Raw genomic sequence first — 13885 nt, 5'->3', positions numbered from 1 at the left:
TCTATTTTCTGGCAGATTCATTTCTTAAGCTCAGTCATGAATAAGCAAAGACACTTCAATCTCTTTCCAAAAGAAAGATAAAAGTCTGAGAGCCAAGGATCTGTAAAGAGATTCCAGTAGAATCTGGTACAGTTGATAAGCCCAAAACTAAAAAGATTTTGGCAAAGTGTTGCAGTGAAACTCTTTCTAATTGTTAATGACATGTTTCTAAGCATTTCTTGAATTTGTTTTAGAAATCTAAAGAATAGCTATAGTGAACATTCCTCAGCCCTTAGAATTTAGAGGAAAATAATTGGCTAACTTTGTTAGCTATGTATGAAGATTTTACATATTCAGTCAACAGAGAATTAGGGAGAGAACCTAGAACTTAAAAATTTTAAAAACAAAAGTAAAAAAAAATTTTGTTTTAGATGTAACTGAGGAAAAATATAAAATAAATAAATCAAATACTAAAGGAATATGATCCAAATATAAACAAATTCTGCCTGATTTCCTATTTATCCATTTTAAATGTAATTATGAAATGTACACCATAAGGAAATAGATTCAGAACTGAAAGGTACCTCAGATATCATCTAATCCAATATCTTTTATGTAATTTGATATTTACATAGAAAACAAGTTCTTTAATTGAAATGGGTTAGGATTGGTAGAACCACTAGATTTAGTTCGAGTTTTATAATCCAAGATTAGCATATTTAGTGATTTAAAGACCTCTGGGGATATGACAAATTTTCAGCTAACCAATTCTAAACTCTCCTTGAAATTCAATCAAGGAACTTGTTCACATTTTATAAAGAGATCACAGGGTAAATATATTTTTACATGTGGTTTAATACCTTGTTAACATATTAATACTGCAATGCTTTTGGTGTCTACCCTTTGCTTTCTGTGCTTAGAGAAAGTGGAGAAAAACCAACTGATCAAAAAACAACAACCCTTCTCCTCTAACTCTACTACAGGAGGAACATGAGGTCTGATGAGAAGTGGATTGAGCACAGACAAGAATGAATCCTGCATCCTATAATTCCAAACCCAGCATTATTTTAACTATGCTATGTTGTCTTGAAAAGGAGTATGCCATCAAACAAAAAGGCTTACGGACTTTAGTGTAAGGGGATTTTCATTCAAAGTCAATAAAAATCAAATAGCCTTTGATATATTATGATCTATAGCAACACAGTACTTATTGCATGATGAGTCAAAAAAGCCCTCTTTGATACCCTTCCATTAGCATTTTTTAAACCCTAGGTTCTGAAAAAAGTATTGAAAAAATTCACATGACTTCTGATATGGAATTGTTTATCAGGTCTCTGAAAGATCCAATAGCAGTAAAAGAAGGTTAAATACTTTTCTCTCGAAACTATGTATTGACAAATAGTTATAGAGAAATATAATCTGGGGGAGGGGGTGGAGGGAGGGAGAGGAAAAATCGGAACAGAAGTGAATGCAAGGGATAATGCTGTAAAAAATTACCCTGGCATGGGTTCTATCAATAAAAAGTTATTTAAAAAAAAGAGAGAGAGAAATATAGATATCAGATTCTCTATCATCCCATTTTTAAATGAAGCCATATATACCGACTGAAGAAGCATGTTTAGTTTCAAGGACAAGATAAAATAGTGCCTGGCACATAGGAGATACTTAATAAATGTCTACTGATTGACTAATTGGTCTCTTAACTATGACAAAGATTAGCAGGTTTAAGAATAGTATTAACTATAGTCCATAACGTCATCTGCTAGCACCAATTGAAAGGGACAGCTTCATCTATCTGGAAGGCCAGCAGATCCACTTTCCTTATCCAAATCTTAATTCAATAACAGATTCTGCACCATCACAGTTCTGGCCCAATGTAGCTGAAAATTTCTCCTTATTTTGGATGTATGTATATCAAGCAATTCTTTCCCGATGTTCTAGTATTCCATACAAAAAGCAATGAACTATAGGTTAAAAATAATAATAATAATAAAAACAAAGACCTTTTCTGAAGATGTAGTGCAAGCTACAGGATACATAAGGAAAGTACATGGCCAAAGTGGGTAAAACACTAACTAAGGACAGAAAGAGAGCAAATTATTTCATTTTTATTCTACCTCCATCCTCATCAACAAGGAAAACAATTTTTAAATTGGAAGGGATAAAATAAAAAAAATCTATTGGGAAAAAAAAAAGATAGTAAGTAAAGGATGCAGAAAAACTGACTTGACAATTTTGTGTAAAACTGTTCATGTAAAAAAGACCAGTGTCTTTTAGTTAATCATATATATGCTCAAAAGCAATCAACAATATAAAGGGATTACTAAACAAGACAAAATAAAACAACAACAACAACAATAAAAAAAAAAAAACCCTAATGCAAGGTTAGACTACATTAATAAAATAAGAGTATACAGATCAAAGAAGTCAGTCATATCTCTGGTATTCTGAGCGGGTCAGAATACTGCAGAAGTATAACATTCAATTCTTAACATCAAACTTGAAGGACAGCAGCAATGTAGATAATATCTAATAGAAGGTAACTAAAATGCTGAGGGACATAGAAACTACATCATATGAGAAACTGTTTAGCCTAGGAAATATAACAACTATCTTCAAGTATTTGAAGAGCTAGTAAAAATGCTTGTTGATTGAATGGAAGCAAAACAAGGAAAGAACAATGACTCTTGGAGTCCTCCCTTAGCCTGATGCAGTTGCCTACATGGACTTTGGAGGATTTATTTTGTTTATAACTATTTCAGGTCTGCTTATTGCATAGTGAACAAATGCTTTTTGAGGCTTCTGAGCTGATGCATACAAAAGGCCCAATTCTGCTCTTTTTCCTGGTGATGAACAAGGCAAAGGCTATTGTGAATTTATGCCTTGGGGGACATAGTAGCAATAACTTCTGCTTACATCTGCCTAATTCACTATTCAGATCAATATGTGGCCTTGAATATAGGGCCTCTTATCTGTTGGTTCTTTGCATTTGTTCTTTCCTCTTCTTAAATAAATTGAGTATTGGAGATGGAATGGAATAGGCCACATAATCTCATTATTTCTCAAAAAGTCCTAGGCTGGTAGACCATCTTATGGTTTGTCATCAGTGCAACCTAAAGTAGTAACTTATGGGACCTGCCATCCAAAATATCATCTTGTGGTCCGTCATCTACTAACTGCCATCTACTGTCATCTTGGATTATGGTAGAGTTAATATATTGTAACAAAAGCTTTAAGTTTCAGTCTATCCACCCCAAGGACCAAAGTGGAGGAAAGTTTGCCACTGATTCAAAAGGCTGTTTTGCTTTCTGCTCTTGCTATATCTTCTTGGCAAATATCTTTTTATAAAAACTAATTGATAAAAATTGGTTAAATGATACCAGAGCATTAATAAGGAGGAAATTATTGTGTGCAAACCAGATATTCAATAAGGTGAGAAGAAAGTAAGATGAATAACAGTAAATTCATTGGTAAAATTTCCTAATTAGAAAAAAATTATCTTGGAAATTTATATAGATAAATTCTTTTCTCTAGTTTTTCTGCTACATTCCCTCTTTCAGATCAGAAAAAATAATAGTGTGAATAGGAAAAAATGGTCAATTCTTTCCTTGAAATTGAGGGACTTCCTTCTCAGAGAGAGCTAGTACAAACCAACAATGTATCATCAACAATTCTAAGTTCATCAATTTCCCAAATGACTATAAAAGTGTGTATGCCCTTTGATCTTGCAATGTCTACTAGATCTGTACCCCAAAGAGATCATAAAAGAGGGAAAGGGACTCACATGTGCAAAAATGTTTACAGCAGCCCTTTTTGTAGTGGCAAATAACTGAAAATGGAGTGAGTGGATGTCCATCAGTTGGACATTACATTATGAATGTAATTGAATATACTGATTTCAGAAAAGCCTGTAAATATTTACATGAACTGATGCTAAGTGAAGTGAACAAAATTAAGAGAGTGATGATTCACTCTAATGCACTTGGATCTTTTCAACAATGTAGTGATTCAAGGCAATTCCAACAGACTTGTGAAGGAGAGAGTTATTTGTACCCAGAGAGAGAACTATGAAAACTGAATGTGGAGCAAAGAATACTTTTTTCACCTTTTGTTGTTATTATTGTTTATTTGTTTGGGTTTTTTTCTTTCTCATATTTTCCCCTTTTGATCTGATTTTTCTTGTGCAACAATGATGAATATGGAAATATGCTTTGGAAGAATTATACATTTAACCTATATCAGATTGTTTGCTTGAGGAGGGGGAAAAGAAGGAGAGAGGGAGAAAAATTTGTTGCAAAAGTGAATGTTGAAAATTATCTTTGCATGCATTTGGAAAAGTAAAATACTATTTTAAAAATAATAAATTTTAGGGGCAGCTAGCCCTGAAGTCAGGAGGACCTGAGTTCAAATCTGACCTCAGACACTTAACACTTCCTGGCTGTGTGAATCTCGGCAAGTCACTTAACCCCAATTACCTCAGCAAAAATAAATTGAAAAAATAATAAATTTTAAAGTTAAAAAAATTTCTAAGTTTATGTCAGAAAATGGGTATAAGACATAGTAGCAATGTATAAGGAGATATGGTTACAAGGGATCTCAATGTTCATAAACACACACAAAAATCAAAGTTGTCCCTTAAAAACAAAATAAGAGAAACCAGAATTATATTAAGCACTGATTAATATTAGAGATTTAATCAGAGATACACTGTTCCTAGGCATTTAAATTTCTTTAAGCTTTGTATTAATTATGTTTCATTTTCTTAAATTTAATCTTATGCTGTTAAAATTTCACGCAAAATTTCATGTAAAAATGTTACTGTATCGTGTTCTGATCTATTCTCTTACTTATTTACCCTTCAAGTAAAGTACAACAATTAGTCTATGTAACTCAGTCAGATAAAAATAGGCCTGACAAGGCCTATTTAAATTATTTAAATTTAAACCATTTAAACCATTTAAATTATGATGAATATCATTGTCTCTTTAAAGTTGGAATCAGGTTGAAAGTGAATTGAAAAACTGCTAGAGATACCATTATCAGCTAATATGTAGATTTAGGTATTTATGAAAAATGTTTTTTAAATAAAATCTGACTTTAAAATACAGGGATATAGGGACGGAATATCATCAGATTGAAGAAAATCTACTTTCTAGATCACTTATAGGAAAATCATACCAGCAAACAATATGTAAAACATAAATATGACAATGAAACTTGTTTCCATATGTGTAGGAATGAGCTCATTACTTTAAAGATATGATTTGTGGATAGACGTGATCTTTTTCTCCTGGAAGGCCTTATGAAAAGAAAAGGTTGACTTCTGAAGAAAAAGGTACCAATCACTTTGAAAAATGACAATGACGATCATGAATAGCTCATCTGATGAGGAAGTCTACCAAAACACTAAAACTACAAGTCCTAGAGTCTTGCAGAATTTTAGAAAGATGAATTAGTCACTGACACAGTATTAGAAGGAGTCAATGTTAAGATTTGTATTCTACATTCTTCCAAAAGGATATAAATCAACTCAAAGATCAAAACTATGTAGCTGAAGGAAATAGAGGAAATAGATATTTTCAAACACTAATCACCATATATATATATATATATATATATATTTATATGTATATATATATATGTGTGTGTGTGTGTGTGTATATATATATATGTATATATTATTTTTCAGATATTGTGCTAAACACAAGATTTAAAAAAAAAAAAAAAGCAAAAATCCAGTCACTGATCTCAAGAAGTTTACAGTCTAATGAGGAAAGAACAAACTCAGGCAAAAAAAAAAAACAATATTTGGTTGTTTATATTTATATTTATATTTTTTATAATATTTATTTTTTATTTATGTTTATATGCACATATAAATATAAATAATATTTATAAATAAAAAGCAGAATGGTGCATATGAATGAGCCCCGAATTTGGAGTTTAAGGACCTGGGTTGCAATCATTCTTCTCTCTAGTCTTCAGTTTCTTCAATTGTAAAATAAGCAGGATTAGATTTGATAATCTCAAATCCCTCGCTCTAAATCTATCATTCTATCTTTCCAGCTATTATTTGTGCTTCTTCTTTGGTATAATTTTCTCTAAAGGAAATGAATATTCAATCTTGCCTTAAATTAGTTGATATCAACTCTAAGCAACTACATTAAATCAAAAATTTAAAGCAATCAAAAGTCAAAAGAAATGTCAGAATAAATGCCTTTTTTTTTTCCTGAGGCACACAGCTTTAGGAAGTGTTAAATGTCTGAGACCAGATTTGAACTCAGTCAGGTCCTCATGTTTAAAAACACATATTACTACTGGGCTTATATCCCAAAGAGATCTTAAAGAAGAGAAAAAGAGCTGTATGTGGCAGCCCTCTTTGTAGTGGCAAGAAACTGGAAACTGAGTGGATGCCGATCAACTGGAGAATGGCTGAATAAATTGTGATATATGAATGTTATGGAATATTACTGTTCTTTAAGAAATGACCAACAGGATGATTTCAGAAAGGCCTGAAGAGACTTACATGAACTGATGCTGAGTGAAACGAGCAGGACCAGGAGATCATCATACATGGCAGCAACAAGACTATACAATGATCAATTCTGATGGACCTGGCCATCTTCAGCAATGAGATGAACTAAATCAGTTTCAATGGAGCAGAAATGAATTGAACCAGCTACACCCAGCAAAAGAACTCTGGGAGACGACTAAGAACCATTATATAGAATTCCCAATCCCTCTATTTTTGTCCACCTGCATTTTTATTTCCTTCACAGGTTAATTGTACACTATTTCAAAGTATGATTCTTTTTGTAAGCAAAATAACTGTATGGATGTATACATATATTATATTTGACTTAAATTTTAACATATTTAACATGTATTGGTCAACCTGCCATCTGGGGGAGTGAATGGGGGGAAGGAAGGGAAAAATTAGGAAAAAAAAAAGGTTTTACAATTGTCAATGCTGAAAAATTACCCATGCATATATCTTGCAAATAAAAAGCTATGATTAAAAAAAACATATTCAATATATTCATTGAATTGTAATTGAATATGGTAGTATATTCAATAAGTGGAATTTTTGGAAAAAAATTATTTGTGCTTTCAGCACATATGAATTTCTGCAAAAAGTGAGTGCCAGCTTGCCTATCAAGTCTATTATTTAGAAAAGGGCATGTAAGCTATATTGTGAAATATTAATTTTCATAGTAGAACAGCCTATACTTTGAAATATGCCCTTTTCCATATCATTCCAACATTATTGTCAAAGTCAAAACTGTCCCAAAAATATTTTCATGAGAGTCTTTATAATTGTATCTGCATTAGCATTATAAGGAATCTTTGTTTCCAAGAGTACTAAGAAAGGACTTCATCATAGAATTTTTTTTTTTTAATTTTTAAAGGAAAAAAAAGGGGCAGTTAGGTGGCGCAGTGGATAGAGCACCAACCCTGAATTTAGGAGGACCTGAATTCAAGTCTGACCTCACGCATTTTACAATTCCTAGCTGTGTATGACCCTGGACAAGTGACTTAACCCCAAATGCTTCAGGAAAAAAAAAAAAAAAAACACAGAATATCATCAAAGCAGAAATACTATGTATTTGTAGCCTGCAGTTCTTAGCAGCAGATAAGTCTACTGCACATTAAAGTAGAGATGGGCCTATGAAATTCCAGAAAAGAAATTTTTAAAAAATCATTCAAAACTACTGAACTCTGTTTATTTATTAACTAGAATTTATATTAAGAGGAAAGAGCCAATTCAGTGCCACTTAAATAACTATGCACTTGAATAGATCTATGTCTCTTCTGTCCTTAATGACTAAACTCCTTAAGAAAGGTATTTACAATAGGCACCTCCACTTTCTCTCCTCTTCCTGTCAATCCCTTAGAATTATGCTTCTAACCTCACTCATCATTCTGCCAAAACTTCTCTCTAAAGATACCAATGAGCTTTAGTTGCCAAATCCAATGCCCTTTTCTCAGTTCTCATTTTTCTTGATCTCTCTGCAGTCTGTGACACTGCTTATTTTCCTCTATTCCTTTCTAGGTTTTTGGGACACCATTCTCTCCTTGCTCTCCTCCTACTGTCAAGTCATTCCTTAGTTTCCTTTGCTGGACGCTCATTCAGACCACACCCTGGGCTCTCTCCTCTTCTCCTTCTATGCTTCTTCACTTGGTGATCTCACACTAACTCCCATGAATGTAACAGTCATCTCTCAAATCTAGCTGTCCTGCCCTAACCTCTCTGCTCACCTCTAATTTTGCATCTCCAACTGCCTTCAAACAATTCGAACTGGATGTCCAGTAGACATCTTAACTCCACATGTTCAAAACTAAACTCGTGTTCTTTCCCTTCCCCCACATTCATTAGATGCAAGGCAATCCTCCTGGTCCCTCGGGCTCTCAAGGCAGGAGTCATTCTCACTGCTCACTATCTCTCACCCAGCCCAGCCCCCCCTCTCCCTGATATTATCTTCCCCTGGCCTAGGCTCTCACCACCTCCTACTTGGACTACTGCAACAACCTGCTGGTGAGCCAGCCTCTCTCCACTCCATCTTCCATTCAGCCACCAAAGTGATTTTCCTAAAATGCAGGTCCGACCACGTCACCTTTCTGTTCATTAAACTTCAGTGGCTGCCTGTGCTTCCAAAATCAAATCAAATACAAAATCTTTTGTTTGATATTCAAAGTCCTTCCTATCCAAGCCCCGTCCTGTTGTGTAGAGGGCCACTGATAGTGGGGAACCCTGGGTGAGATATAAGACCCTTTAACCCAGTGGAACCCTGCTGTGGCGTCTGGGTTGGCTCCTCATACCCCAAGGGCATCTGGGCCTTCCTGAGAAGTCAGGGGGCCTGACGACCTGTGTTGTGATTGAAGCAGAGATACTGGGTGCAGAGAGACATCTACACACACCAGCAGGCTGCTTCTGTGACCCCTGTGTGCAGTATCCTATAGTTGGCACATGCCTAGTACAGTTAGTGTATGCGCAGTGTGCTACAATGATGCAAACACATCGGGGTATTTAAGGCTGAGAGAATCTGAAATAAGCAAACTCCAGGTCTGACCATCCACGTGAGTTCTGCCCCTTCACTCCTCACCCATGATCAGGATTCGGGCCAGGACCAAAATCCTCCAGTGAGCAGATCCGGATGTTACACTATTGTTCTCACCTTCCTCACCTTCCTCCCAATGCTTAGTCTTGAATTCAATGACACAGGACTCCTACCTGTTCCATAAATGATTTATTCCATCTCTCGGCTCTGACTGATTGCTACGACTAGAATGCTCTCCCTCCTCATCTCCTCCTCCTGGCTTTCCTGGCTTCCTTAAAGTCCCAACTAAAATCCCACTTTCTACAGGAAGTCTTCCCTAACCTCTCTTACTTCTAATGCTTCCCTCTCTAAATTATTTCTCATTTATCCAGTATATAGCTTGGATGCACATTATCTGTGTGCTTGTCTTCTTCTCGATGAGTTGTTTGTATATTTTTGTACAGACTTAGCACAGCTCCTGGCACATAGTAAGTGCTTAATAAATGTTTAGTGATTGAGTAGGACTTCCTTCAATAGTTGGAGACACTTTGACTCTAAGAATGCTTCATTAATCTGGTAACCAAAGAAAAAGTAACTTGTACATTTGTTCATGAACCCCAAACAATGAGCTCTGAGGAAACTCCTTAGTTAACACAACCACAATTTCAACCAAAGAATTCTATTTTTTACTCCCATTCTGTATAATCAATTCACAGTGGTTCCCAAGAAGCATGTAGTATTATATGCCAAGTCCTGAAGCCTTACCTTGCTACTCTTCCCCGAAGATCTCCCAAGCCAGAGAGTTGACGCATCTCCAGACTCTTTAAGGCAGAATTTGTTCCATAGCTAATGTTATCCCTGGCACGTATCTGTTCTTGTAGGACCTATGTGCAACAAGAAAATACCAACAAAATCACTTGGATTTGTAGGAAAAAACCTTTAAACTTTCTAATATAAAATTATGTATATGATGATAGTAATTTAAAAATTAATCCCTTTTCCCTCTTTCCTCTCTCACTTTGATGATACAACATATACAGACTTGTCACAAAGCAGGGTTCTTCTAATCAGATCTAATTGCAAAGAGATCTGTTCCAAAAAATAAGCTTGTATAAACCAAACATACTAATATATACTAAAAAGACTAAATATACTTTAAGTATAAATATGTTTTGGTTTAGTTTTAAAGTTGATAGAAATAAGGACTGTATGAGTTATAAACATTTTTAAATGAGCAATATGTATGCATATATAAACATATAGGGATATATAGGCTAACTATAGGATCAAGTTGGACAAACTAGGATTTGAGCAAGTACAATCTATATATTCTGTTGAACTACCAATCTAAAATCCAGATAGAAACAATGAAGAATATCAGGCTGTGACATATACATGTACAGCATAGCTGCATGATACTATACACCACACAGAAGACAGGAGCCTTACCTTCCATAGGCTTTATGTCCACCAATAAGCCCTTGCTCCAAGTAACACTAAAGGGAACTTCTTTCTAAGAGAAGGGCTGATGAAAAGGGTCTACATTCTAAAGCTTAGAAACAACCAGAGACAATATGGGTAATACATCTCTGTAAAATTTAGAATTGATTGTATTATTATCTTTACAAATTTCAAGAAGGTAATTGATTGAAGCCAACTGGACAATGAATATTCAATAATAAAGTCATTAGCACAGAATATCCTGATAATGAAAGACAAAAGTAATGTACATAATATAAAAACAGGTCATACAAAAAAATTTTACATTGGAATGTAATTCAAAAAACATTAAACATTAACCTATGCAACACATTGATTAGAAATGAGGGACACAAAGATGAGAAAACACTTGCCCTCAAGAATTTTACAGTAAGAAAATATGTACACAAATAAGTATAAGACAGAAATTGCCAAAGGCAAGATTAAGTCCAGGCAAAGTGTTGTAAAAAAATTTGAGGAGGGAAGACATCATATCCCTTTCAATCCTCTCCACTGCTAGCTTCCCACCAACTCATAGGACTGAGTGAAGAGTGGAATATGGCTTACCTCTATCACTTTCTTTCAAGTTCAATGAAATCTACTCCCCATCATTTATCAAATTCAAGGTCATTTTTCTTTTCCTGTTTCTTCAGTACTCTCAGTCTTCCTTTCTATTCTATTCTCCAACACTGTTATCAAAGATTTCACTTTCTATGTTGAAAATGCCTCTGAAATTATATACATAATTCATCAATCTCCCTAACAACTACTTCTTTTCCACTCCATTTCATTTCCAACCTTACCTCTCCTGAGAAAGGCCCATTTAGGTTGTTTTTTTTTTTTTAATCTTTGTATTGGAGGCATCTAGCACAGGACTTTATACTTAATAACACTGCTTGAAATGAACTGACTTTGAACCTTCAACTTTATTACTTTCGAGATAATAAATTTTTAAATTCCATTTTCTGATCATAATGTTCTATCCTTTACCTCTCCATCTCTCTCACTCACACTAAATTTATACAATTATCTGTTAGAATCCTTACAAAGTGATAGGTCAGTTGCCTAATTTAGCATGGTACTTAGCAAATTCTCTAGCTCACTACTGTATTTAAGTACTCATTGGAGTTCACACTTTTGGGAGATTCACAAGTCAGTATTCAGTATGAGATTCACAAGTCAGAAACCCACAATCCCACTCTCTCAGAGGAGGAAGCAACCTCTCCAAGGCAGGACCAGATTCATTCACTTCATCTCACACCACCATAGTGGCTGGTCTCCTGCACTTCCCTCACTGAGACCAAGGCTGATCTGAAAGGCTCTCCAGAAAGCTTCCCAGCTCCAGGCAAGGAGACAAGACTCAGAAGGAGAAAATAAACGTTTGGATTTTATCAGCTGGCCGTATTTGAGGTGATTATTGATCTGAACTGAAACTAAAGCTGCCTCCAGAAAACCTTCCCAAGAAACCTGCTCCCAGAGAGAACCATCATTTTTTATAAAAAAAGAAAAACAACACCACAATTACTCTCACCATTAAGTTTGGTTCCTTCACACTTTCCTATTCTTTGAATCTACTTTGATTGCCTTCAATACCATCTTGACCCCATGATTGTGCACTTAATGATTCATCAGCCATTACCCTAGAATCCTTCATTCTGACCTTTTTCCATCCCCAGTGTATGAATTCTAATTTTTCTGCTAACCCATTTTCCAATCTCTCTGTTGTTTGTCCAGGAGGGATGAGTATCACTAGACAAAGTCATAAAATTGAGTTAGTTTCATCCTCAAAGAATTCAAAAACAGTGGTACCTTGGTACTTATTGCTCATTGGTTTCAGAAGGCACAAGTGGAGAAAATGAGTACTGAACAAAGGACTACATCTTCAGTCTGCAGCTTAACCAACCCTCCCCACCCAATTCCCCAAAGGGGCCAGTGGAGCTTCCAGCTGCAGAGAAACAAGCCAGTCTAGCTGGGAACTCTTCCTTCTTGACCAAGTAACTTTCTGAGAATAACAGTAACCTGTATACTCTTCCCCCACCCTACACCATCCAAACTTCCTTGGAGGAGAGAGGGAAGAGGATGGACACAAAGGGAGAAGCTATGGTCCTGAACCTTCTACCACCCAAGGCTCTGGCAGCCACCTGGGCCCTCCTGGGTCTCCACCAACACCACCTAGACCTGGGCTCCCACTGCTGCTGCTCATGTCAACACTGCTACTCCTGCTCTTGCTGCTTTTCTTCCTGCTAAGCACATCAGCCTCTCGAAACCCCTTTCACTACTACTGTTTTGGGAGCCAGGAAATTATATGATCCAGCTACATCATCCTGTGGGAACTGACCTATCCCCTAAGGCACACAACTCAGCATCATGAGGTCCAAGCTAACAATACTATACACCACAGCCTTTGCTGGGGAAGAGCTGCCTACAGCCAAGGGCAACAGCAGCAGCTGCAGGGGCTGGGTAATATGCCTGGCCAATCTCACATCTCTATTGCTCATCCAAGACCTGCACTTCATTTTTTAAGTGCAAGGAGAGATGAACAAATATCAAATGCGGAAGCATTTTTTTCCTCTTTAAAATGGATCAAATACTGAATTCAACAAATATATCAATGAGTGCCAAGATACCGTCATACTTAGTTTCAGTTGGACCTAAGCTATTATACAAAAATCCTTTAATTCTATCTTCATCTAATTTCACAAATTTTTATTTCTTCTTTCATCACAGTTTTCCCCTATATGTACATCAGATTATACAGTCATCCCTTTTTTTGAGGTAACTGAGTCCATCTGGCATATAAATTCACTGAGCTTCCCTCCTCTATTCCTCAAACTTTCTCAGAAGTAATATCTTTACCTCCTTCATTTCAATGGCCATACTCTAAGTCTAATTCCTCTAGTAATACCAACAATTTCTTTACCTTGTTCCAGCAGTCATTCTTTCTCATGAACATTTAACCTCTCCTTCAGCACTAGCTCCATCCCAACCTCCTAAAGATATGCTAAGTTCCGAATCCTAAAAAAAAAAAAAAAAAAAAAAAAAAAAAAGGTCTTCCCTTGACATTTCTCCCATATCTTTACCTGTATTACTAAATTTCTAGAAGAAAGCATACCTTCATTTTTTCTCCTTAACCCTTTACAATCAAATTTCAATCCCAAACATTCCACTTAGAGAGTTACAAATAACCACATCCAATCAAATGACTAAATCAAAATCTAATCTAATCACCAAAACCAAGAGGTTTTTTTTTTTTGTTTTTGTTTTTTTAGTCTTTGTCTTCTTCAAGCTGTCTACAGCCTCTGACCCTGCTGACAACTCCCCTCCTAACAGGATATACTCCCCTTTTCTTAATTCTCCAATTTCTCTCCAATTCCTAAAATATTCCTCTT

At 35.5% G+C, this 13885-nt stretch overlaps 1 protein-coding gene across 1 annotated transcript in view; it reads right to left on the bottom strand.

Moving 5' to 3' along the window:
- The window catches only part of FAM81A (family with sequence similarity 81 member A), a 91195-nt gene that overhangs the window by 32461 nt on the left and 44849 nt on the right, over nt 1-13885 (bottom strand). The window contains exon 4 of the mRNA XM_051980747.1: nt 9783-9901. Within this exon, the coding sequence (XP_051836707.1) occupies nt 9783-9901 (119 nt within the window). The remainder of the gene's footprint in view (nt 1-9782; nt 9902-13885) is intronic.

The sequence above is a fragment of the Antechinus flavipes genome, chromosome 2 (assembly GCF_016432865.1).
Source record: "Antechinus flavipes isolate AdamAnt ecotype Samford, QLD, Australia chromosome 2, AdamAnt_v2, whole genome shotgun sequence".
Lineage (NCBI taxonomy): Eukaryota > Metazoa > Chordata > Mammalia > Dasyuromorphia > Dasyuridae > Antechinus > Antechinus flavipes.
The sequence above is the reverse complement of the archived record's forward strand: the minus strand, read 5'-3'. Positions and strand labels throughout refer to the sequence as shown.